The sequence below is a fragment of the Onychomys torridus genome, chromosome 4 (assembly GCF_903995425.1).
Source record: "Onychomys torridus chromosome 4, mOncTor1.1, whole genome shotgun sequence".
NCBI classification, from domain to species: Eukaryota; Metazoa; Chordata; class Mammalia; order Rodentia; family Cricetidae; genus Onychomys; species Onychomys torridus.
The window spans coordinates 53,867,551-53,889,963 of record NC_050446.1 but is presented as its reverse complement, the minus strand read 5'-3'; the positions used below and the strand labels follow the sequence as shown (position 1 = coordinate 53,889,963).

Sequence of the window (22,413 nt, the reverse complement as noted above, 5' to 3'; positions counted from 1 at the left end):
ACACATCCTGGTCCAGAAATCAAATCTGTTTTTGGTCATGCTGGAATTTTAGAATAATTACCCATATGAGCATACATTTCCTGATTCATAAAATGGAGCTTCTAAATAATTTTGGTCAATTAAATTATTATATTTATAAATTATTAAAGATTAAATTAGTATGTAATAACATATGGTCTCTTTAAAAACAATAGTCACAATAAGGAATGAGTCTCATTCATCAATATTTTTAAAATAAGCTAAAAAATATAGAAAAACAAATACATTAATATACTTTCATTATGTATATTGCATAAATAAAGAAATGTGTGTTTTTGCAATTTCAACTTACATTACTATATAGATTCAATCAATGAAAATAGTTTTGCTTTAAAAATACTGATAATTGGGTTGGGGATTTAGCTCAGTGGTAGAGCGCTTGCCTAGCAAGCGCAAGGCCCTGGGTTCATCCTCAGCTCAAAAAAAAAAAAAAAAAAAAGACTGATAATTCACAAATAGTAATTGAGATCAGTATAATTTATCATAGTTATTAAAAATTTTAATGTTCAGCTGAAAATCTTACTTCAAACATTTGGAATTATCAAACAATTATTTTAAATGAAGTATTCATTTGACTTATGTTTCAAATTTTGATGTAAGATTTAAGCAAGATGATCTTTATCACATTAAAAGTAAATCCGTGAACTGCTTAAGAAAACCAAACAGGAAATTTTACAGAAGAATTTAAGAAACCCAGATTGATTTTGATTGAACAAAACTGCACACCAAAAGGAATGACTTCAAAGCGGTTCACTGATCACTGGGTTCTGTTTTGATACAGTCTTTGTAGTTAAATCCATGCAGTGTAACAGCAATGGAGTCTGCTCTACACCATGGCATCGTCCTATGGATGGTGTTCACGGTAGAAGCAAGAAGACACTTATAATTCCTTACTCATTTGTATTTGTATTCAAAAAGATTGTCTTATTCATGAATAATTCAGCTTCTAATACTAGCTTCAAAATCAGATAATCCTATAATGTTAGTTTTATTTTAAAGTAGACCTTTTAGAAATATGCTTTTGTTCAGAGAGTGAAATACAATCTTTCTTCAGTGTCAAGGTTCACAGCACATTCTTTGGTTTTCTTTTCCCATCAATGGAAAAGATGAAGCAATGGCAGTCAGCCCTGGCTGCATCCTGTGGTGTATATGTTGTCAGGGGAACACTAAGGTGGACACAGACAATTAAAACTACAGATCAAAGCAGAGATGCTGTGGAGAGTCCTTACATTTTGATGAAAGATTCATAAAGCCATTGTAGACCAATAAATTCTATACTCACTAAAATAGGTTTGAAATCACTGTGATTGAACTTTCATGAAACTGTATAGATGTTTGCAAAGCAAAGAACTTCAAGTCTATCATTTGCTTTTAAAATCTGTAAATTTATATGCAACAGAAATTGTTCCTTGACATATTCTAGTTAACTGATTTGAATAGAGTCATTTTTCTCATTGAAATTCCATTTGTATATGAATTCACACCAAATTTGAAATCATATCCTTTTAAGTGCCTACAGCTGAAAAGAAAGTTCGCAAATTACTTCCTGAACCTAAGCCCCAGCCAAAGGAGGAGGTGGTCCTGAAAAGCGGTATAGTACTTCTCTCCTGGGATGCCATTTTTCAACAGCTTAAAAAATGAACTCACCTGAAAGCTCACAAAATACTTCTGCCCCTTGATTTTATTTTAGAGTCTCTATCAAAATTCGAATGTAGTTCCATTAAAAATTAAAGGTTATTGTTTCTGAGTCTTTGTAAAGAGAAGGTAGATATTTTGTGAGCATTCATAGTATTTTGACATTGATATTGTTAACAGGTGTAACTAAACTGATAATATTCTAACAACAGTGACAGTGGGTGTCATTTTTCATAACCAAATTGTGAAATAAAATATACTCAACTTTTATGATACTATATATATATATAACTACTTAAGCCTAAATGTATTCAATTTTAGTATGATACAAGATCACCACAACCAATAACACTTTTTATAAAACTAAACATCCCTTTCCTATTAAGTATGAAAGACATAGATGCAAGAGACTCATGAAAGATCGAATTCTAACCTTGTCTTCTTATGGAATTATTGATCTCTAAGCTACATGACTTTAGATTTCTGCACTTAAACTAATTTTTATTTAAATAGTAGTCAATAAATTATGTTGAATTATTAGAATTTGTTGCTATTCAAATAATTTATTACTTTTATTTGAGCCATTTTGCCCCATAGTTGTCTCTGGGCAGAGTATCTAGAGAGATATGAAGTGTTTCCAAATCTTCTATGAATTAACATAATAAATTTTGATTTGGTAAATGTGGGAAATAAAAACATTTTTCTCATAAATGCTAATCTCCCACTGTGCTGGCTTGCATGCTTTTCATTGTCCATGCTTTGTCCATTATCTGTGTTCATCAAGCTTATTCAACCTTGTCATTAGCTCCTCTTGGTTTACATATAAACCTTTTTGTCTTTTAAGTTCTAAGAAAGAGACCTGAAGAAGAAGAACCTAAAGTAGAGCCTAAAAAAGTAGAAAAAGTTAAAAAACCGGAAGGTAGGAATCATTTTCATAAATGGCAATTTATGAAATTCTCTTTCAACAAAGTGGACATGTAACAAAAGGTTTATTTTGTAAACATAAATGAAGTTTAATATAAACATAGCTTCATATTTCATCTGTCTGTAATGTATATATGTTCCATTGTCTGCTTTCTGTTTCAATATTTTACAGTAATTTCCAAATACAAAAACTTCTTGGTCTTTGAGCTAGAAATAAGTATAGCATCTATTCTTACAGGATTATAATTTCCAGATCCATTTATGAATTTCCCCATACTTGATTATCGTTATTGTTGTTAGTTTGTCGTCTAAGTTCTCCCCATGGCAATGGCTGAAATCATCTAGTTGGCTATGGAATAAATTCATGGGAGGGTGTTAACAGTGCTTCCTAAATCTGGGAACTCTTAGGTGGATTGATGTCTACCATCTGCCTGTTGTCAAAGGGAGTGATTACTGAGATGTGGTGAAACTGGTTTAGAAGTGGGGAGATACCAGAAGTTGGGACCAAGTAGACAGACAGACAGATGGAAAGAAAGAGGGAGAGAGAAGGAGGGAGGGAGGAAGAAAGGAAGGAAAACAGAAGCACAGTCATGAGAAGAAAATAGAGACTGATCTATAAAATATGGTTTGTATAAAAGCCACCACTAGCATTTTTGAGAAATGATTTTTCAATCTGAGTTTCCAGGTAACTTGCTTTCTAAACTAACATTAGACAATGACCTTCTTTCCTTAGTACCACCACCACCTCCAAAAGCTGTCGAAGAAGTTGAAGCTCCCCCAGAGCCTACACCGAGGGAAAGGAAAGTTCCAGAACCAACCAAAGGTATAATTCTCTTGGCATATTCTTGGTTGTCTCTAAGAATGCATCCACATAGCATCACAATATCATTATACTGATATACGTCGTGACCAGTCATGATGCATATCCTGTTTTCTTCACCATTTCTGTGCAATTTGCTAATTATCACAGCTTGTTAAATAAATTACTAGGGATGGGCAATGAGCTGAATAACAACTTCAAATCCAATCAAATGTTTTAAAATATTTTGTTGAACATGAAAAATGTTTAGATCAAATATTTGATTTGATAACCATATATGTATTTAAACATTTGATAAACATATCTATCCTAGCATCATTGTATACATTAAATTAGCTTACTTACAGTTTTGACTTTGTGAAAAACTTACAAAGTATTATGATAACCTGATTATTTCTGTGAATTATCTTAGTTCCTGAAATTAAGCCAGCAATACCTCTCCCTGGACCTGAACCAAAGCCAAAGCCTGAACCAGGTAAGCAAGCTTATCCTCAGGGTGAGTGAGTGTTCCTTCAAACTCCACATAGCCAATGGGGAGGGGAGGAAAAGAAATTTGGTTTTTAATTAAAAGTGTTATACATTCAATAAAAATAGAAAAATCACTGTGCTTCGATTATTTCCAATATCTCGATATGTTTAGATAGTGCTCTCAGAAAAACTAGCTATTTGAAGAGTTCAACTTTGCACCATGGAAGGCAGCCGACCACCAAAGGTGGTTGTTGTAGGGGGTGACAAGTGGCTGTCTTAAGACAATAGGCATCTTCTTCTCTCCACAGAGGTGAAGACCGTGAAAGCTCCCCCCATGGAGCCCACGCCCACGCCTATCGCTGCCCCAGTGACAGCACCGGTGGTCGGAAAGAAAGCAGGTTTGTATCCTGGCTCTCTTGTAGCTAGCTTCTGTGGGTGGCTTCACACTGGACTAAAGTTTGAGCATCCTGTGAAGTTCAGGAGTGTGGGGTAAACGCTTATGTTTTCTTCACCTGATACACTCCACCTAGGGGCTATATACTGTTCAGCCTTTATATCTATAGATGGATTTAAATCAGTAGTAAATTTTTTAAATGTACTAAACAGTGTAGCCATCTCAAGTTCAAACTTAAGATACTTACTACTGATATTTGAACTCTTCAGTATTTTGTCACTCAGGTGGCAATTTTAAAACTAAACCTGATGGCATTCATGATTGCTATCATTATACACATCCAAAATGGTCAATCAGTGACAAGTTGCTAAGACACTTTAAATTTTCACATGAAGTTACCCACAAGTTTTTGGGTTTTGATTGTGTTTAATGGTGGGGAAAAATACAGGATGTTCTTTTAAAGATAGTTTAATTATTGATATTTATGCTACATTTAATCACCTGTGTTTATGATTTATGCTTTATTTAGAAAAAGGTAATGACTCTCCCTGGGCTAATGTTCTTAGTCTTCTCTGGATTTGTTAGTCTACTCAATTTATATACCAACAGCAACATAAAAGGACTTTTAGTCATTCTTGGCTCTTTTCCTATCACTTATTGGGAAAAAATTTTAATTTCTTTGGTTCATATAACCAACATATAAAGTATCTTGTAAAAACAGTTTGTAAAACTAATCAAGGGCAAAACCCCTTCTCAGAGGTCAGTGGTGGACCCTCCAGATATGGAAAGAGAATAATGATACTTGTCAAAAGTTTTGTTTTTATTCATTAATTAATTGTAACTGTTGGACGCCAGGCCTTGCACATGCTAGCAGATAACCAATGATCTTGACTCCAACCTCTAAAAGAATTTTTTTAGTGCTAAATTTGCTGGCAATTTAGCCTGGTTACATTGATTTGAGAATATGCCTTCTTAGAAATACCAAAGTATTCTCCATAGAAGCCATATAAATGAAATTGGTTTCTCTTTATATATTAATATATATAACAAAGAACATGACTCATCCCATGTGGTTTCCTGAGAAGACTGAAATAAGAATGAAAATTGCACAAATGCTTATCTTTTTAATTTCAGAAGCCAAACCTAAGGATGAGGCAACCAAGCCAAAAGGCCCCATCAAAGGTGAGTTTCATGTTCCTCGAACCTGTGGTAACATTTTGCCTTGTGAATTCCCAGACTTTACAGTCAAAGGAAACTGTTTTCAAATTGTATAATCTTGATTTCTGACACTGCTGCTAGTATTTATTCAAGTAGATGCTATGAATAAAACAAAATAAACTTTACTATGACGAATTTGTATCTTGATTTTTCATTCATATATATTTATTTATAACAAGTAAAATAATTGTAATTAATCTGGATATTTTACACACAGAACTGTAACTTGGGAAAAAGCTGTCCCTATTAGTTCTTGGGCCTTTTCCTCTTCATGTCTGACCTCCCAATTGTCAAGTCTTTGTTTCTCTATTCCTGCCTTCTCATCACTTTACATACACATCGTGATGCCTATGGAGAAGCCCAGTTAACTTTGCACTTTGCTTTGAACTAGGTGTGGCCAAGAAGACTCCATCACCAATAGAAGCTGAAAGGAAAAAGCTCAGACCAGGAAGCGGTGGGGAGAAACCTCCAGATGAAGCCCCATTCACCTACCAACTGAAGGCTGTGCCACTGAAATTCGTGAAAGAAATTAAAGACATCGTCTTGACAGAGGCAGAGTCTGTGGGCTCTTCTGCCATCTTTGAATGTTTGGTCTCCCCATCCACCGCCATTACAACCTGGATGAAGGATGGCAGTAACATCCGCGAGAGCCCAAAGCACAGGTTCATTGCAGATGGTAAAGACAGAAAGCTGCATATCATTGATGTTCAGCTTTCCGATGCTGGTGAATACACCTGTGTGCTACGTTTGGGAAATAAAGAAAAGACGTCCACAGCCAAACTCATCGTAGAAGGTAACTTGAAGTTCTGCACATGATCAATCTTAAATTTTATAACAGAGACCTCAGTAGCAACCTTCATTTTAATTTCAGACAAAACCTCCGAGTTTTATTTCATTGAAAACTTTAAATGTATTTGATTGAAATTCTCCACAGAACTTCCTGTTCGTTTCGTGAAAACACTGGAAGAGGAAGTCACGGTGGTCAAGGGGCAGCCATTGTACTTGAGTTGCGAGCTGAACAAAGAGCGAGATGTGGTCTGGAGGAAGGATGGCAAGATTGTGGTGGAGAAACCTGGCAGGATTGTGCCGGGTGTCATTGGCTTGATGCGGGCCCTTACCATCAACGACGCAGATGATACTGATGCTGGGACATACACTGTTACTGTAGAAAATGCCAACAACCTGGAATGCTCTTCCTGTGTGAAAGTAGTAGGTGGGTACATGTGAGGCAGAGCTGAGAGGGATGCTTGGGCACATGAATTTGAGACCAATATAGGCACAAAATGAAATCTAGATCTACATCTAATATATATATATATGTGTATATATATATATATGTATATATATAGTTAGTTAGTTAGTTCTTTGCTACAAAATTATTCTTTTTATGCTAAGACAACAGAATAACTGTTTCCCAATGTCTGAATACCAGAAATATCATTGATACCTTATTTAAAAGGAGCAATATCAGCATCTCATAAATTAATTACATCATTTCCTGAATTTTTCCTATTTCTGAAATTTCCCAAAGAACTCATTTATTCTTTCTCTCTTTGTTTCCAATAGAAATCATCAGAGAATGGTTGGTTAAGCCTATCCGAGACCAGCACGTGAAGCCCAAGGGGACGGCTGTTTTCACCTGCGACATCGCCAAGGACACACCAAACTTTAAGTGGTTCAAAGGATATGATGAGATCCCCTTGGAACCCAATGACAAGACTGAGATATTAAGAGAGGGCAACCATCTCATTCTCAAAGTTAAGAACGCTATGCCTGAAGATATTGATGAGTACGCCATAGAGATTGAAGGGAAAAGATACCCAGCAAAGCTGACACTTGGAGGTAGAAGAATCTTACCTGTTACTTGGAAAGATAAATTCTGTGCATGCATACGGCAAAACTTCACCCCTCAAGTACAAAATTGAATGGGTAGACAAACCTACACAGAGGTAGCAATGGGAAGACTCAGTGGTTTTGCTTGGTTTTTGTTTTGTTTTAAAGAGTGATCACGTGATGTTGAAAGGGAAAAGGAGTGGGTAGGAGAAGAATTGGAGGAGGAGGAACCAGGGTGGATTTGATCAAAACATAGTATCGCATGTATGAAGTTCTTCATTTTAAAAAGTGACATATGGCTAGATTGTCTAAAGCCTTGTGTTACTTTATCTCTGATGGATACAGAGCGTGATGTTGAGCTGCTTAAGCCAATAGAAGATGTCACCATTTATGAGAAGGAAAGCGCCAGCTTCGATGCAGAGATCTCAGAGGCTGACATTCCCGGGGAGTGGAAACTAAAGGGAGAACTTCTGAGACCCTCGCCTGTGAGTACCTCCCACTGGAAGTTACTAGCCATGGGAAATGACTACAGCCTCATTTAAGTTGGGTATGCAGGCTTCATTAACAACAATGGGCTAGGGTTCCTAAACTCCCAAAGGAGGGAAATTATTTAATGCACTCTTTGTGGACAACTTGGATAAAATTTGGTAAATTTTTCAAACGGCCATGTTTGTCTTTTATGTTCATCATTTGATGCTGAATAGAAATCCATACAAGAAATATTCTCTAAGGGCATCATCATTTCATGTGAATACTAATGAAAGCTGCTGGGGTTTTTTTTCAGACTTGCGAAATCAAAGCTGAAGGCGGGAAACGCTTCTTAACTCTGCACAAAGTGAAATTGGACCAAGCTGGTGAAGTCCTGTACCAGGCTTGCAACGCAGTCACCACTGCCATTTTGACAGTCAAAGGTACAGGGCTTTAGAACTCAAGGAGTGGGCTCAGCTTCCTTTCCCCATCCTCTGCAGCTGAAACATCTCGTGTTTTTGTTTTTTTTTTCTTACTATCTGATTTTTCAGAAATCGAACTTGACTTTGCTGTACCCCTGAAGGATGTGACTGTCCCAGAGAAGCGACAGGCTCGGTTTGAGTGTGTCCTCACCCGAGAGGCAAATGTCATATGGTCTAAAGGGCCTGATATAATCAAGGCATCTGACAAATTTGATATCATTGCTGATGGAAAGAAACACATGCTTGTCATCAATGATTCTCAGTTTGATGATGAAGGGGTCTATACTGCAGAGGTGGAGGGCAAGAAGTCATCAGCACAATTATTTGTGACAGGTAAACAGCCCATCGAAGATATCTAAATGTTATATCCAGTATGTAGGTGTCCCTGTTTGATTTTCCAATGAATTTAAAGACAGGATACCAAGTTCTAAGAGCTAGCAATTAATGGCAAGTGTCACGATTCCTTTCACAGTGTCATAGAGCACACACACACACACACACACACACACACTAAACCATTCCCCCCTCCCAAAAAAAAAAACCACTTAGCTTTTAAAATGAAGAATAACCCCATCTAAAAAGAACAGATAAATGCCTCATGAGGTAGCTGCATTTGACCCACACAGAGTAGAGTAGGGTCTTTCTCTGGGTGACCTGCACTCCTGAATGTGTTACCTGCTTGCACTGTAGGCATAAGACTGAAGTTCATATCACCTCTGGAAGATCAAACAGTGAAAGAAGGCGAAACAGCAACCTTTGTTTGTGAGCTCTCTCACGAAAAAATGCACGTAGTCTGGTTCAAAAACGATGTCAAGCTGCACACAACCAGGACGGTGCTCATGTCTTCTGAAGGAAAGACTTATAAACTGGAAATGAGAGAGGTGACACTGGATGACATCTCACAGATCAGAGCTCAAGTGAAGAACCTCAGCTCCACAGCCAACCTGAAGGTCTTGGGTAAGTAGGACCAGCTTCCCAATGGGTAGCACAGTGTGTATTTCCACCCCCAGGCTCTTTAATAGGCTTCAGTCTCCACATTTATTTTTTCTGACGATATGCTTGGGTATCCCTGGCAGAGGCGGATCCCTACTTCACTGTGAAATTACATGACAAGACTGGCGTGGAGAAGGATGAGATCATCCTCAAGTGTGAAGTGAGTAAAGACGTGCCAGTGAAATGGTTCAAAGATGGGGAAGAGATCGTGCCTTCACCCAAGCATTCTGTCAAGACCGACGGCCTGCGCCGCATTTTAAAGATCAAGAAGGCGGAGCTTAAGGATAAAGGCGAATACGTGTGCGACTGCGGCACGGACACCACCAAGGCCAATGTCACTGTTGAGGGTGAGTTATCCCCAAATTGTAATTTTCCCATCTCAGAGGCTGCAATGCATTTGGCTCGGTCCCGCTCACCGAACCTTGTGTTCTTTCAGCGCGACTCATCAAAGTAGAAAAGCCTCTGTACGGCGTGGAAGTGTTTGTGGGCGAAACTGCCCGCTTTGAAATTGAACTGTCTGAGCCTGACGTGCACGGCCAATGGAAGTTAAAGGGAGAGCCTTTGACTGCTTCTCCTGTAAGTGACCACAGCAGAGCCGGTCAGAGATGAGGGGGTTGCATGTTTTTCTCAGGTCTCCCAAAAGTATAATTCCTTGGTGACTCGAGAGAAGTCCTGTAATATGTAAATACTGTCTATGTTCACTCTTCATAGGACTGCGAAATCATCGAGGATGGGAAGAAACATGTCCTGGTTCTTTATAACTGCCAACTGGATATGACCGGGGAGGTTTCCTTCCAGGCTGCCAATGCTAAATCAGCAGCCAATCTGAAAGTGAAAGGTACGCTAACTACGCTTGCAGACACGGTTTAGTTCCCTGCTGACACAGAGTTGATGGGGCTGGAAGCAAGCATGCTCTGATGTGGTCTGCTCCGGCTTCTCTTTCAGAATTACCGCTCATTTTCATCACGCCTCTCAGCGACGTCAAAGTCTTCGAGAAAGACGAGGCTAAATTTGAGTGTGAAGTATCCAGGGAACCCAAAACCTTCCGCTGGCTGAAAGGAACCCAGGAAATCACAGGTGATGACAGATTTGAACTCATCAAGGATGGCACCAGGCACTCACTGGTGATCAAGTCAGCTGCTTTTGAAGATGAAGCCAAATACATGTTTGAAGCAGAGGATAAACGGACCAGCGGCAAACTGATCATTGAAGGTGAAAATTCTTTGTTATATCGGCTGTCTACAGAACTATATAGTTTTTGCATTTAGTTTTACATGCCCTTGTTAAAGTGATCGCAATAATGAGTTGGGTTTTCTTTGACAGGAATCCGGCTCAAATTCCTCACCCCACTTAAGGATGTGACGGCCAAAGAGAGGGAAGAGGCTGTGTTTACGGTAGAGCTGTCCCATGACAACATCCCAGTGAGCTGGTTCAAGAATGACCAACGCCTTCACACCAGCAAGCGAGTCTCCATGCATGATGAAGGGAAAACGCACTCTATCACATTCAAAGACCTGTCTATTGATGACACCTCCCAAATTAAAGTGGAGGCCATGGGCATAAGTTCAGAAGCTAAGCTCACCGTGCTGGGTAGGCATTTTTTTTTTTTTTTTTTTTGGTTTTTCGAGACAAGGTTTCTCTGTAGCTTTGGAGCCTGTCCTGGACTAGCTCTGTAGACCAGGCTGGCCTCGAACTCACAGAGATCCATCTGCCTCTGCCTCCCAAGTGCTGGGATTACAGGCGTGTGCCACCACCGCCCGGCGGGTAGGCATTTCTTAAAACTGAATCACATTACATAAAATTGAACAGAAAAGTGTGGAGTGTGTGTGATAGGAAATAGTCTTCTGAGTGTAATGCTGCATGGAAATGTGCTTAAGAAACCACCACATGCACTGGCAAGTGTTTCTGAAATACATGTCCCCAAAAATACAGAGAAGTAGGGTGATCATCATTTTCTTAGACCCACAAAATAGCCAAAATCAGATTAAAACTGGCTTGTCATGTAAAATAAGAATGCATAAATACTTTCTCTTTCCTCTATCAAAATTATTTCAGAATAGTAGCCTTTCAAGTTTCTACAGAGAGAGGCTAAAAGAATTTAGTAAATCTCACTAGTCTCCTTGGTCCTTTCCATAAGGAAATCCACTTAGGAAGCCTAACGTATATAGACACTCTCATGGCAAACTATTGATAGACTGGGGTTGGGGGGGGGGCATGTAAATCTGAAACTTCAAGACCTGATGGGAGTGGATAAGAATTTGGAAACCTGGACAAATGATTCAGGAATATGCTCAAAAGTTCAACTGCATGTGTCCTTTAAGCTATTGGTAATTTTTTTTAAATTCCCAATAGATGAGTTTAAAAGTCAAAGCACATGATTTTGACTCATGATAAGACCTGTGTACTGATTCTCCTCCTAACATTTGGAAACTAGAGATTCTGAATGATGGACATTTTGGTACCATTTTAAAGGATACTTGGAACCATTAAACCTGCTCAGGGGTCCCCAGCTCTCTAGGTGGGTAACAGTTCTCCACTTGTCTTTACCTGCAGAAGGAGACCCATACTTCACAGGGAAGCTCCAAGATTACACAGGCGTGGAGAAGGATGAAGTGATTCTTCAGTGTGAAATCAGCAAAGCAGACGCACCTGTGAAATGGTTTAAGGATGGGAAGGAATTAAAGCCATCTAAAAATGTTGTGATTAAGGCTGATGGCAAGAAGAGGATGCTGATCCTCAAGAAAGCCTTGAAATCCGACATTGGCCAGTATACCTGTGACTGTGGAACAGACCAGACCTCCGGAAAACTTGACATTGAGGGTGAGGAAGTCTCTATGCGTCTCCCTGTAGATGCCATGGGAGTCTTCTCTGCCAGAGACTAATAGCACATGTTGACCCTTCATTTTTCCAGATCGAGAAATTAAACTGGTGCGACCCCTGTACAGTGTTGAGGTGATGGAGACCGAGACGGCACGCTTTGAAACCGAAATCTCTGAAGATGATATCCATGCCAACTGGAAACTCAAGGGAGAGGCACTGCTCCAAACACCTGTACGGCTATTTCTGAACCTGTCAGCACTTAAGAGGGATAGTGTGAAATGGAAAAGGACAGGCGAAAAGTCAGGGTGCATGTGGGGCATTTAAAACATGGTATCAAGTTCTATATGGGGCCTGGAGCCAAAGAGAGAGGTTGGGGTCTATGAATGGACTAGGAAGGTCACTTTCGCATTGATTCTTGCCCAGCAGTTATATGTATTCTCTCTAATGCAGCTAAAAGAAATATTTTTCCTGAAAGTACCTGGGAGCTATGTTTGTATATATCCATTCATTTGTAGCATCCTTTTAAAAATTATATTATATATCTATGAAAGAAGTCTCAACATTACTCGCTGAGAAACACTCTCTTTTCTTTGGTACAGGAATGTGAAATTAAAGAAGAAGGCAAGATACATGTTCTTATCTTACACAACTGCCGCCTGGACCAGACTGGAGGTGTAGATTTCCAAGCTGCCAATGTCAAATCTAGTGCCCACCTCCGAGTTAAGCGTAAGTATGACATGTTTTGGTTTAAAAACAAAAACAAAAACAAACAACTTACTCCATACTTTCATAGAAAGTGAATATGTGTGACATTAATTGGGATTAGAAAATACTATTTGTGTATAAAAACTGGCTTTCTTATATTTTTGACCTCCTGATATAAAAGTCCTTCAGATTCTAAAGTCCTGACGTTTTTTAGCAACTTTGTCATTTGAACAACAATAACAAATTAAGCAAGTCACATTTTTCTGCTCTAGCAATTCTTTCATTCAAAAACAGATAAACCTACAGTAGAAACTGAGAATTAAAATTTCTTAAAAAAAAAAAAAAAAAAAAAAGCCGCATCACTCAAGTGACTGTCCAACTGTAGGCCTTTGCTGTGTGGGCATTTTCAACTCAAGAAGGGGGGCAGAAGAATTAGGTTCCCATTTTTGGAAGGTGCCAAGTAGTTGATGGACACTGACAGGCTGTGGGGCCAAGGACCCCTTGTCTCTCCCAATCAGAGCCTTAGTTATTTTGGAGGTCACATACCTTATGTAGCAGGAGGAACTTGACGCCTGGCAGAGAGACAGATGCAGCCTAGATTTCTTGCTGACCTTGTATATCCTGAAGAAGGGGCTCCCTACAAACACCGGCTCTTTGGCTGCCTGCTCTCCCCTTCTCAGCACCACGGGGCCACGTACACATGGGAGTTAAAACAACAGCCAGTCCTGTGGCTCATTCCTTCTTGAAGAGAACAACCATGGAAATGAAGAATTAAATCTATCTATTCTTGGGAATTACAGAATGAGTAATACAAGGCATTTTCTTTCCTCTCGCAAAGCGCGGATAATTGGTCTTCTGAGGCCTCTAAAGGATGTCACAGTGACTGCAGGGGAAACAGCCACCTTTGACTGCGAGCTCTCTTATGAGGATATCCCAGTGGAGTGGTACCTCAAAGGGAAGAAACTGGAGCCTGATGATAAGGTAAAGCGGGCACACAAGGCGCTGCTTCACCTTTCTCCCTTGGGGTCATTTTCATTGTCCTTTGTTCGTTCTTTCTAATGTCCCCTCCCCAGCCTCTACAGCTCTTCTTCCTCTAACTTGATTTCTGCTGAAACTTTAAGATGGAGTTTTCAAATTTACACTCAGTTTAACCTGATGTTAGTTTTTTGCTAAAATAGAAATAACAATTTTAAATAAGATCAGTTTTTTCTGGGAAAAAAAAAAAGGCAAATTCTCATTAGCCATCAAAGCCAGCTTGTAGGTGTGATGAAAGTCTAGAGAAAAGGGGCTTTCTGACTGGGTTCTCAGCAGCAGCCGTGCACACCCGCTCCTCCAGGGTTATCTAGTGCTCTGCATAGAAGCGCATTAAGAGGAGACGACGGGAACTCCATTTCAGGCAGTTGATTGAGTCAGAGAGATAACTTCTGAGCAGGTTTTCTCTTCCAGCATTTCTCCAAGGCTATTTTTAACACTCAAGTGCTTTGGGCTGTGCAAATTCTGGAATGCAAGAGGACTATTTAAAGTGCAGCTGGTGGAATGGGGAGAAAGAAGGGTGCTGGGTCCCTGTGTGCAAATGAATCAACTTTTGAGAAGTTTGGGTGAACTTCCTTAGCTTTTACTAATTCCTGAGGCTCAACATCCAACCCAAAAGGGAAAACTGAGCCATTTATTCAGATAAACTGATCTATGTATTCTGTACCTCCTGGGCTTCTGTTTGGATCAGGAAAGTAAATGTATGCAATCCCTGTTCAGTGAAGAGATAATACTCAAATTAGCTTGATAATTCACCATGCATTTTGAATTCTTAAAGATAAAACATAGAAAAATATAGCGCATTTCATTGTTCCGTGGCTTTCACATTGCCCAATATTCAAGAAATAATACTGACCATATGTAAAACTTCTATACACTTCAAAATTTGAAGACTCGAAAAATATCATTGGAAGGGGATTTAGTTTCACAAAGAGGACTAGAAATACTAGAAGACATTACCTTCATGTAGATGTTTGAAAACAGGTTTTAAAAATTAGCATTCTACTAAATGACTAAGTAATAACTCAGTAACAATGGTCTGGTAGATAGGTTCTTCTCATCACACAGAGGACCATGACCTTTGGTTTCCATTGTTACCAAAAGGCAGCAGAACATCCCAAATGTAGCATGAGAATTGATCTACACACCAGAAAACTTCTCTTATCACAATGTCTTCTACATGCTGAACTAGGTGCTGGCTTCATCTCAAGTTTCTTGTTTTCATGTGTACCTCTTCTTTCCTATTCAGTCTAAGTGGTTTCTTATTTTGGGGGTCAAACTACAAGTTTTTTATTAGAAAAGAAAGATGACTCTTCATTCTAATATAAGAGCACTACTTCTTCGATTAAAATGTAGATTCCTAAAAATCTTGCATTTGTTTTACTCAAGGGGGGAAATCTATTATCATCATTACATTTTTTCCTAGGGTTAGGAAGGGCGGGTCCGCTGGAGGCAGAGGGCTGCCCACTGTGTCCCTGTGCTTAGGAATGTTAATCCATCCCTGTAGCCTCCCAAAATAGTAATCCTTCTATGAACTTGATCTTGGTCCTCTTAAATGTCTCTTTTCAAAAGGAATTTAAGTATGAACTGCAAAGTAGCATGTTCACTTATTACAGTTTCTAGGTTTTGTTTAAACTAATTCTGTTAGCACAAATTGTTCTTGTCATTTTTAACTCAGGCCTTTTTATCTAACTTTGTGTAAAAACTTTTAACCTCTACACCAAGAGTCATCAGACAAGACAACTTACAGACATGAAACTAGAAGACAGCATTTTGGAAATAAACTATTTTTTCTTTCATTTTTGGTTTTGATCACTTTTAGACAAGTAAAAACTGCTAAATGCTAAATTCTCAGTGGCTTTTGGTAATTTTGTATTTAAATTTTAACAGCTTGGTAATGTAGTCTGTGTTCTCTCAGTATGCCCTTTTTGAAATTAATAAATGATAACTATTAGTATTATCATTACATATTCTACAAAAAAAATTGGCATTCATTTTGTTGGTTTATTTTTCTATCTGTTGTATTTCTTTTTTTGTATGCTTTTTATTTTAACATAGTCAAAATATTGACAGTGGTCTACATAAGCCGTTTATTGAAAACCCATATATGCTGGGCAATATATTCAGTGACAGAGAATATCTTATAGCTTTCTTAGAACAATTCAGATGACAAATCAATGCATTAATAGGTATTATATATTTGTGTATGTGTTAGAAACTAAAATTTCTTAACTAAAGCCGTAAGTCAAAGTTCAAAATTCACAGTCAGAACTTTTTTTAAAGTCCTATTTAGACTCTACCTCCTCAAATAAGTAGCAGCTATGTACCTAGGATAAATTTTAACTACTGTCTCCTACCTGTATATTATTCTTTATTATTGTTTTAGTTGTTCTCAATATTAAGGGCAATTATATGAATAACTACACCATCTTCTTGTTTGAGGAAAATACTTTTCAGTGAAACTGTATTCCTAACTCTTTCTTCTACCCCTAGCAAAATAAATACAAATATTTTCACCAGAAAATAGTTTTCATAAGTTTTAACTCTAAGTGGACACTTAAGCAGTACTAAAACCAATCTCAACAGAGCAGAAAAATCTTTTGAAAAATCTTAGATTCTAGAACTAGACAAACCCCAGTCTTCTCATTTTACTTTCAGAAAGACTCTACCTATAACAGCACCAATAATACCTGATTTTCCCATTATTGATGCTCAAATATGGGAAAACAGAACAGTTAACATCAAAGAAATTTGATAACAGAATTCAGAAATTGTACAAATGAATCATGGATCACATTCATTTGCAAAGTAAACTGAATTGCTAAAATAAATGGGAGAGGAATTCTAGCTTGTCATTCTGTGATCATCACCTTCCTTTAGAACATACAATTTTCTTTCAGAAAAAAAAAAAATCTACTTTTAGCTTACAGTAGCCAATCATTTTTAATCCTCTCTAAAGTCTTTCTTTCTGCACACAAACCCCAAAGCAAAACAGAAATGCATACATATTTATAATTATATGTATTTTTTGTTTTGTTTTGTTTGTTTGTTTGTTTTTTCCAGAGCTGAGGACTGAACCCAGGGCCTTGTGCCTGCTAGGCAAGCATTCTACCACTGAGCTAAATCTCCAACCCCCAATTATATGTATTTTTCACAAGTTCAGAAATATAAATAGAAATTGGTCTGTGCAAGTTCAATATAAAAGGTTACCTCATATTTATACAACGGTATCTAAGAAAACCTAAAGTGTTCCTAAAGTTTTGGTGGCTGTCATTTATTTGTTGCCTGAACTCTTTTAAAACTCAACAAGGTGGTGACACGTTCAGAAGGAAGAGTTCACACACTCACCCTGAGGGATGTGAAGCTGGAAGATGCAGGAGAAGTCCAACTGACAGCAAAGGATTTCAAAACTCAGGCCAATCTCTTTGTGAAAGGTAATTACAAAGCTTATTCCTAAATGCACATATCATGAAGAGAATCATAAATAATGCCTCCTCTTCATTGTTTTTGTGCAAGAGTGCCGCACTTCATTAAAATCAATTATCCCAAAGTCTAATTTTACATTTTGGCATAACAAAATAAAGGTTGTGTTTTTAATGGTGAGGCAGTGTGCACACCTTTAATCCCAGCACTCAGGAGGCAGAGACATGCAGATCTCTGTGAGTTCAAAGCCAGCCTGGTCTGCAGAAGAGAGATCCAGGACAGTCAGGACTACACAGAGAAACCTATCTCGGAAAACAACAAAACTAACATGAGTTTTACACACACTTTTTGTCTCTATGCTATTATTGTATTTTTGACTAGTTCCAAAAACAACGGGTGAAATAATTATTGCCAACCCATTTTATGAAAATGTTGGCCATTATTTCCTTTATGTTTCATAATTATTTTATAATTATTTTTCTTGTAAGCCTAACATTGAAGAGGCAGAGGCAAAGGATTGCCACAAGTTTGAAACCAGCCTGGTCTACATAATGAGTTTCCAGGCTAGCCGGAGGGGGGGGGAGGGGAAAAAACTTTCTGTATGTATGAATAATGATAAAGCATCATTATTGAAGGAAAACATCTAAGTGAAAAATAGCTTCACAAATGAGTAAACTTAGAACACAAGCAGCCCTGGAGATGCCAGGAGGAATTAGAGAAAGTTCTGGAACTCTTGGAGAAGGAAAGCAGCTCATAAGTATGATTCTTTCAGAACCCCCGGTTGAGTTCACTAAGCCTCTTGAGGACCAGACGGTCGAAGAGGAGGCCACCGCAGTACTGGAATGTGAAGTGTCCAGAGAAAATGCCAAGGTGAAATGGTTCAAAAATGGGACAGAGATCCTCAAAAGCAAGAAATACGACATCGTCGCTGATGGCAGGGTCAGAAAGCTCATTATACATGGTTGCACCCCAGAGGATATTAAAACATACACTTGCGATGCTAAGGATTTTAAGACCTCCTGTAACCTGAACGTTGTTCGTAAGTATTCCTCCACAGGACTTAGCATTTGCAACTCTTTGTAGCAAAAAAAAACCAAAAACAAAAAACCCAAGACACTTTATGCATGCCCTTCTAGGCCTAATCATAATTCTTGGCAACTTACAGTGTGAATGCTGACCTAACCTGATACTTCACACGTTTCTTTAGAAACCTTCTTGTGTTCTGTCTGGTCTTGAAAAAGGTATCCAGCACTTTTCACTGTACTGCTGTGCTCTTTGTATGTGCTCATGCCCACTACATGAATATCCTGCTAGAGATGAAAACCAACCGAATCAAAAGAGAAGCACAGAACCCGGGTTGCATTTGGAAGGAAGATAAGTTTTCAGGCCTGGAGAATATCTGGGAAACGAGAATGGAAGTGGTTTAGATAGGAACGTACTTGAGAACAACTGTAACAGGACAAAGCCCAGTCACATCATTCAATCTGAGAATAAGGAGGGATGAGAAGCTGAGTGAGGCCCAGGTTCTTTAAATCAAGAACTCTATCATTTTCACTACTGTTCCTCCCCCTGTGAGAGAAATAACTCTTTATCTCAGGATGCCAACTGCTTGCTCATGTGCTTTGTCCAGCAAAACATTTTTCATGGTATATTTTTGTTGCGGTATTTGTTTGGCTCTGTTGCTTCTCGTCTGTCAACAACTAAAACCTAGTGGCTTTGACTGTGCTTCCGGCATCTTGTACTGTGTCACTCTTTCCATGCCTTGGCTCCTCACTTTCACTCACCTCAGAGCAGCCCCGTGGGGTTTCTTCCCCTTGTCATCTACTTCCTCTTGGAGAAGGCTCAGCCAGGAGGCCTTATCGTCAAGCCTAGCAGCTAGCGTTGGTCTGAGAACCTCCTGATCAAGAAGGGTCGATTTGGGAAGGCTGTGTAAGGAGCTCTGAAAGATGGAAGGGCAAGGAGGCAGCTGCCCCATCCTGCACAGCAGCAGTCAGATTTCTGGAGATGCATGAACCAACAGATATAAAAGCCAAAGCAGCACCCCGCATAGAACAGTGTTTGTCACACTAATACATGCCTGACTTGCATGTGAAATCTTTAAAGCTGAGTCAAACATGGAAAGCTGTATATACGTGATTCCAACTGGACTCATGCCGATTATAGGGCTTCGACTATTGTCTTTGAATTCTGACTATTGTCTTTGAATTCTACTGGTTTCATAATTTCTTTCCTTATGACAAATAATATCCTTCAACCCTGGTGTAGTACCAAAAGAAAGAAGGTATTTCCTTCAGTAGTCATGCAAAAGAGCTGAGATGGATCTTAGTTTGAAAGAACTAAGTTGGTAACACAGTAAGACATAAGGCACGTGAAGTAGACAGTTCAAAAGCAAAGCATCATTCCCAATGGAAGCTGAAAGTGATTTCAACATCAGCTGCAATCTGTTAAGATGGGAAGAGAAAAAAATAAATCCTGCAAAAAGGAGTCACTTCTTGCTGGGTGGTGGTGGCTGTGCAGCCTTTAGTCCCAGCACTTGGGAAGCAAAGGCAGGCGGATGTCTGAGCTTGAGGCCAGCCTGGCTACACAGAGAAACCTTGTCTTGAAAAATCAAAAGAGAAGGAGAGAGAATCACTTTTTCTTCATGAATACCAGAAAACTATCAGGATAAATTTGCAGGAGCCTCGTTTGAATTCCAATGTCATTCTCTTACAGCTCCTCATGTGGAATTCCTAAGACCACTCACGGACCTTCAAGTTAAAGAAAAAGAAACAGCTCGTTTTGAGTGTGAAATTTCCAAGGAAAATGCCAAGGTCTGTGACTACGCAGTGTTACCTTAGATTGTTAAGTAACTTTGTTTACTTTCAGTCAGCTAGAAGGAAAGAAAAATTAGCTAAATCTTCTGACTTCCATTTTAGCATGAAAGATGGACTGATTTTAGTATTACTCAGTAGAAAAACCTTGAACTCATAAGATACTTATTTAGGGTCATTTGGAATTGCTATTTTTTTTAATCTTAAAAAAAATCAAATAACAGTGATTCCATATTTTAGCTAAGTATTTCTTATTGCCATGAACTATTATTGCCAAATTCCTTCAACTTTCAGTCTATTTCCACAGAAGTGGAGCTTGTTTATGTGATATCTAAGGCCACCTAAGATGCAAAACTTGCATAATCCTGTTATTTTTTTCATAATTGGTAGTAGTATCACAGCAGGTCAATAGTACTTTGTACCTTTGTTCTTGTTTTTTATTTATATTTTTAATCTGTCCTCCTATGTCTTATGATTGATTTAAAAAAAAAAAAAAAAAGCCCTCAGGATCCTAGTTCATGTTAGGGCTACCATGTGAGGGAAAACATGAAAACTGATTGAAAAAAATCTATTTGTCCTAAAATACAGGTTCAGTGGTTTAAAGATGGTGCTGAGATTAAAAAGGGCAAAAAGTATGACATCATTTCTAAGGGAGCAGTACGAATTCTTGTCGTCAACAAATGTCTACTGAATGATGAGGCAGAATATTCCTGTGAAGTGAGGACAGCGAGAACTTCCGGCATGCTGACAGTCCTTGGTGAGTGTGAAGGCTTTCTTTGCCTAAATGTACTAGTCAGGAAAACCCACCTCTGGTTTTAATGATTGTGGGTTCTTCTCCACAGAGGAAGAAGCTGTCTTCACAAAAAATCTTGCTAACCTTGAAGTTAGTGAAGGAGACACTATCAAACTGGTGTGCGAAGTCTCCAAGCCTGGGGCAGAAGTGATTTGGTACAAAGGGGATGAGGAGATCATAGAAACAGGAAGATTTGAAATACTTACTGATGGAAGGAAGAGAATCCTGATTGTTCAGAATGCGCAGCTTGAGGACGCAGGCAGCTACAACTGTCGGCTCCCAAGTTCCCGGACAGACGGCAAGGTCAAAGTACACGGTATGAAGAGCTCAGGGGAAGGGCATGTTATTTCTAGTTATCCAGTCTTATAACAATTCAGATACAAATGCCTATATTTCCGATGTCTTCCAACTTTTTCCTTTCCAGAGCTTGCTGCTGAATTCATCTCAAAGCCTCAAAACCTTGAAATACTTGAAGGAGAGAAGGCTGAGTTTGTCTGCACTATCTCCAAAGAAAGCTTTGAAGTTCAGTGGAAGAGGGACGACCAGACACTCGAATCTGGAGATAAATATGACATCATTGCTGAGGGCAAAAAGAGAGTCCTAGTTGTGAAAGATGCCACATTACAAGACATGGGCACTTACGTAGTCATGGTTGGGGCTGCCAGAGCTGCAGCTCACCTGACAGTCATTGGTAAGTTTCTCCTTGCTTCTTTGGGTTGATATATTGCCGTTTTGGTCCTTCATCATGCTACAAAGTCTTACTGCTTGTTTACAGAAAAACTGAAGATCATAGTTCCTCTTAAAGACACCAAGGTGAAGGAACAACAAGAGGCTGTCTTCAACTGCGAAGTCAATACTGAAGGTGCCAAAGCCAAATGGTTCAGAAATGAAGAGGCCATATTTGATAGTTCCAAATACATCATTCTCCAAAAAGATCTGGTCTACACTCTCAGAATCAGGGATGCACGCCTAGATGACCAAGCCAACTACAACGTGTCTTTGACCAATCACAGAGGTGAAAATGTTAAAAGTGCAGCCCATCTCATCGTGGAAGGTATGCGAATTAGATGGTCCTAGAGAATTTTTTCCTAGCAGTTCATATTATGCAATCAACTAAATTCAACATTATTGTTCTTTATTATTGCAGAGGAAGATCTTAGGATTGTTGAACCTCTTAAAGATATTGAAACAATGGAGAAGAAATCAGTCACGTTCTGGTGCAAGGTGAATCGTCTCAACGTAACACTGAAGTGGACCAAAAATGGAGAAGAAGTGGCCTTTGACAACCGTATAACGTACCGAATCGATAAGTACAAGCACTCCCTTATCATCAAGGACTGTGGCTTTCCAGATGAAGGTGAATACATGGTGACGGCCGGACAGGACAAATCCATTGCAGAGCTGCTCATCATAGAAGCCCCGACAGAATTTGTGGAGCACCTGGAAGACCAGACAGTCACAGAGTTTGATGACGCTGTCTTTTCCTGCCAGCTCTCCAGAGAGAAAGCCAATGTCAAATGGTACAGAAATGGAAGAGAAATCAAGGAAGGCAAAAA

The 22,413-nt window shown here is 38.9% G+C and overlaps 1 protein-coding gene across 1 annotated transcript in view; it reads left to right on the top strand.

Annotated features, from left to right (window-relative positions):
• Ttn (titin) overlaps positions 1 to 22,413 on the top strand; it is a 269,525-nt gene that overhangs the window by 153,014 nt on the left and 94,098 nt on the right. The window contains 30 exon segments of the mRNA XM_036184883.1: positions 1,550 to 1,630; positions 2,519 to 2,593; positions 3,332 to 3,421; positions 3,831 to 3,893; positions 4,195 to 4,284; positions 5,415 to 5,462; positions 5,890 to 6,291; positions 6,433 to 6,711; positions 7,065 to 7,340; positions 7,677 to 7,816; positions 8,116 to 8,242; positions 8,351 to 8,614; positions 8,972 to 9,238; positions 9,358 to 9,621; positions 9,711 to 9,850; positions 9,986 to 10,112; positions 10,220 to 10,486; positions 10,598 to 10,864; positions 11,828 to 12,094; positions 12,186 to 12,325; positions 12,694 to 12,820; positions 13,638 to 13,780; positions 17,142 to 17,265; positions 18,027 to 18,293; positions 19,967 to 20,064; positions 20,653 to 20,821; positions 20,907 to 21,173; positions 21,282 to 21,548; positions 21,633 to 21,911; positions 22,005 to 22,413. Coding sequence (XP_036040776.1) covers positions 1,550 to 1,630; positions 2,519 to 2,593; positions 3,332 to 3,421; positions 3,831 to 3,893; positions 4,195 to 4,284; positions 5,415 to 5,462; positions 5,890 to 6,291; positions 6,433 to 6,711; positions 7,065 to 7,340; positions 7,677 to 7,816; positions 8,116 to 8,242; positions 8,351 to 8,614; positions 8,972 to 9,238; positions 9,358 to 9,621; positions 9,711 to 9,850; positions 9,986 to 10,112; positions 10,220 to 10,486; positions 10,598 to 10,864; positions 11,828 to 12,094; positions 12,186 to 12,325; positions 12,694 to 12,820; positions 13,638 to 13,780; positions 17,142 to 17,265; positions 18,027 to 18,293; positions 19,967 to 20,064; positions 20,653 to 20,821; positions 20,907 to 21,173; positions 21,282 to 21,548; positions 21,633 to 21,911; positions 22,005 to 22,413 — 5,824 coding nt within the window.